Source organism: Gobius niger (assembly GCF_951799975.1).
Source record: "Gobius niger genome assembly, chromosome: 3".
NCBI lineage: Eukaryota > Metazoa > Chordata > Actinopteri > Gobiiformes > Gobiidae > Gobius > Gobius niger.
This window is the reverse complement of record NC_136854.1, coordinates 23924622-23928092: the sequence shown is the minus strand read 5'-3', so window position 1 is coordinate 23928092 and position 3471 is coordinate 23924622. Positions and strand designations below refer to the sequence as shown.

The window sequence follows — 3471 nt, the reverse complement described above, 5'->3', positions numbered from 1 at the left end:
CGGTGTTGCTGTGAGGCACATTAAGTTGCGTTGTGCATGAAATGTGCTGCATAAAGAAATTTGCCTTGCCTTGCCTAATATTTTATTAAAATAATCTGTCCCCAGATCTGAGGTTAACATGTTCAAATCAAATATTGGCTTCACTGATAACAATTGTAATGTTGACATATTCACATTAAAAAGCAAACAGTGTTTACTTTATTTTGTTTTGATCCTCATGACGAATTATCCAATCAGAAAGAAGAATGCGGCCCACATTTAGGGTTGCCAAATCCTGTGGCTAATATCTCCTACTTCCACAATTGCAGCACTTGTCTCTAGCAAAGTCCTAATGAGTGTAAATGCAGCTTCCAGTAAAAAATATTTCAGAAGTTCTAGCGAAAGAGGAATGGGAAGTTCAGATAGAGAAACTTGTGCTTATGTCCTCATAGGATTGTTGTAGTAAGTTTTTAAACCACCAAGAGATCGTCCAACAGTGATTGTCTTTAAGAACAGGGGTGGGCAGTTAATTTTTACAAGCGACCACAGAAGTAACTTGACCTGAGTTGGAAACCAAACCAACAATAACTTTAACTTAATTCTGCGCAACTTTATCAAATAAAATACAATGAAAAATAAATGGTCATGGTGCCTCTGATACACGTGGGTGATGCAGAGACAAGAATATAAATTATAGAAAGAGAGTGAGGGCCGGGCGCCTCTGTTTAAGAGAATACAAAAAGACAGTAAAGCCTGTCTGCGCTGCAAATCTGAAGCTCTACACCGCCCTCCAGTGGACAGTTTATGCAACTACATTACAGGCTATGAATGCAGCAAATTACTGTATGTGACACCAGTGATACACAGACGTCTTCTAGTGACAGTAAAGTCTGTTCTTAATTATTTTTATACAGATAATGGCATTTTAATTTCACCACAAACAACCTACACGTGTCATTATACCTGACAAAACCGTGGAGACACGTGAAGTGGTCTGTTCTTGAAACTTGGGTCATTTGTTTTTTGTTGTAACCTCTTGTAACCTGCAAAGTAAACAGTGTGTTATGACAAGTCCATACAGGCAAATGTCAGTTTGTTAAAATCTATGAGAAATAAAACTGCAGAAAGGTTAGGGCCATGTTTTTGCTGATGCATTGTAAAGTTAAGGATGATTTGTATCAAGATGCAGAGCCAGTTTCTGTCTGCCTGGATTTACAAAGACACAGAAATTCTTCATGGACAGAATACCAACACAAAGTGACCGAAAACGCCTGCTGAATCACCTGCTGAAGTCCTGCTACTTCATTTGTAGTAAATAATAGTTGTATTTTAGTGAACATACCTTTCAAAGCAAGCACGCCACAACAGAAGTCTTGGAAACTGATCCTTTCTTGTGAGTTGGGGGCCAAACATTTGGCTAACGTCTTCGCCTGAGAGAGGAGACCGTCAGAAACCATTAGGCCACAGTATTAGTATTACTCCTGCACATTTTAACATGATTTTGCCACATGAACAATCATGAAATGGTTTGCATCAGCAACATTTATGGCTTATGTGATCAAACATGCACCTCATACTGTACATCTGCGACGAACCGTCGAACAGAAGGAATTCTGCCACAGAAATTTGCCGCAGTGGGTCCATCCAGGAAATCTATGCAGTGATAGTCTAATAAGTACTTCTACGCATGTATTTGTGCACGAGCTTAGGGACCCATATGTGAGGTTATGCACTCTCACTGAATCCCTTTCGAGATCCCCCTCTCTAAGGTGCAGTGCCACTGAATAATCCATGGTTTCCTCTAAATGTAGCCACAGACAGGCTTTTACAACACAAATAGGTAAAGAGGGTAGCATGGCATTAAACATGAATAAGTTATTAAAATAGTTTTGAATCTGTCAGAGTGAACAGGTTCTTAGCCACAGAGCTACACATGATAAGACTTACTGGAATGGAAATAGGCAAATTAAAAGATATCAATAAAATGTGCCTATAAGCGCGAATACACTGCATTATTTGAGCGTTAGGTTGATCTTTGAATAAATTAGAGCCTTATCAATTATGCAGCACTAATTAGGCATTTTGGAATGGTAAAGGGACAAATATTAGAAAGTGTGTTGAACATAATGTGTTGTGCTCACTATTCGGCGCTCGGTATGTGCATTTATTTCATTTGAGTTGATGCCATTCCCCGGTCAGAGAGAGGCGTCCCACAGGGGCTAATCAGCGCCTCAGCTCTGTTGCTGCTGATGAGCGACACAGCACTGGGGAGCCAATCAGCCACGCTTTATTCAGGGCTGCGCTGAGAGAACCAAAGAAAGGCGTTAAAGAAGGGCCACTTTTACATGGGAGTTATTTTTTACACTTTAACTTGTCTGCATTTGATCAATACTTCAGTGCTGCTGGGGCAAAGTAACCACTGTGGTGTGTGGAGAGGAACACAACCTTCTACTACAGGGACAGCTTTTAATTCCACTCTGCTAATGCAACAGACTCTCGCTGATATTATTTGAAGTAGTTTTGTATTAAGAGTATTGATACGTACACAGAGCTCGTATTTTTTTATTTTGCAAGATAAGGCTAGACGTGAGGTGGAAAACTAACTAAGCCTGGATCACTGCATCATCGTAACCATCATGCGTTTTATGTCATGCGTTTTATGTTCCTCATTCATTTCAGCAACTACGTCAACAATTTAGTATAGTATTGTACTGCATACAGCTTAACTTTAAACCTAAACTTGTCCGAACCAACTTAAAAAGCTTACAGAAGAAGAAGTCACGCTTGTCCCTCACCTGCTTCTGCTGCGCTCCGAACCGACATGCTAACTTCACCACGTGCCGGACTTGGATAAAACCTTCTTTGTGAAGATCGAGGGCGTCAAAAACGTGTTGAAGGTTCCTCAGTAGTGCCAGCGGGGTGTTGGCGGCCCGTACGGGGTCGCTGTCCATACTCTATGGTGTGCATGTTAGTTTTACCTCTTTGTGACCGCTCATCATGACAACACGGGAGTCCATGGATGCTGAAGCTGAGGCTGAGGAGATGACAAGGATGCTGTGAGCCCGGAAGTAAGGTCACAGTATCATGGCGTTTCAGATCAGTTTAAAGCATTTAATAATACATATAAACTCAAGTAGCATACGATTAGGTCTATTCCTCTACTTAACCTAAATAATATTTTTTAACACTCGATTTAGCCTGATAATGTAGCCTAGGCCTATAGAAATTAAAGATACACTGTGGGACATTGCAGGTTATATATTGCCTGGAATGTTCACAAGATCAACTAAACTGACCCCAAAACTAATGACATCACTAATAACGAACCTGCTCCCAGTGCCAATCCCAATATGTGTCCTGTGTAGAGGAGTTTCCTCCTAGGCCGAAAGGGAAGTCAGAAAATATACGTATTGATGATGATACCCCTCCTGGAACCGCCACCTTAACGTGGTGGAGGGGTTTGAGCACCCGAATGATCCTGGGAGCTCTGTT

At 41.1% G+C, this 3471-nt stretch overlaps 1 protein-coding gene across 1 annotated transcript; it reads right to left on the bottom strand.

Annotated features, from left to right (window-relative positions):
* Positions 1–417: 417 nt before the first annotated feature.
* On the bottom strand, positions 418–2996 carry LOC306961055 (rab11 family-interacting protein 4-like; the record flags this gene model as incomplete). Its single annotated transcript, XM_079553667.1, has 4 exons — positions 2775–2996; positions 1322–1409; positions 943–1022; positions 418–483 (listed from the first exon to the last, which is right to left on the bottom strand). The coding sequence occupies exons 1-4, from the start codon at positions 2928–2930 to the stop codon at positions 418–420; spliced, it is 390 nt and encodes a 129-aa protein (XP_079409793.1). The 5' UTR covers positions 2931–2996.
* Positions 2997–3471: the final 475 nt, after the last annotated feature.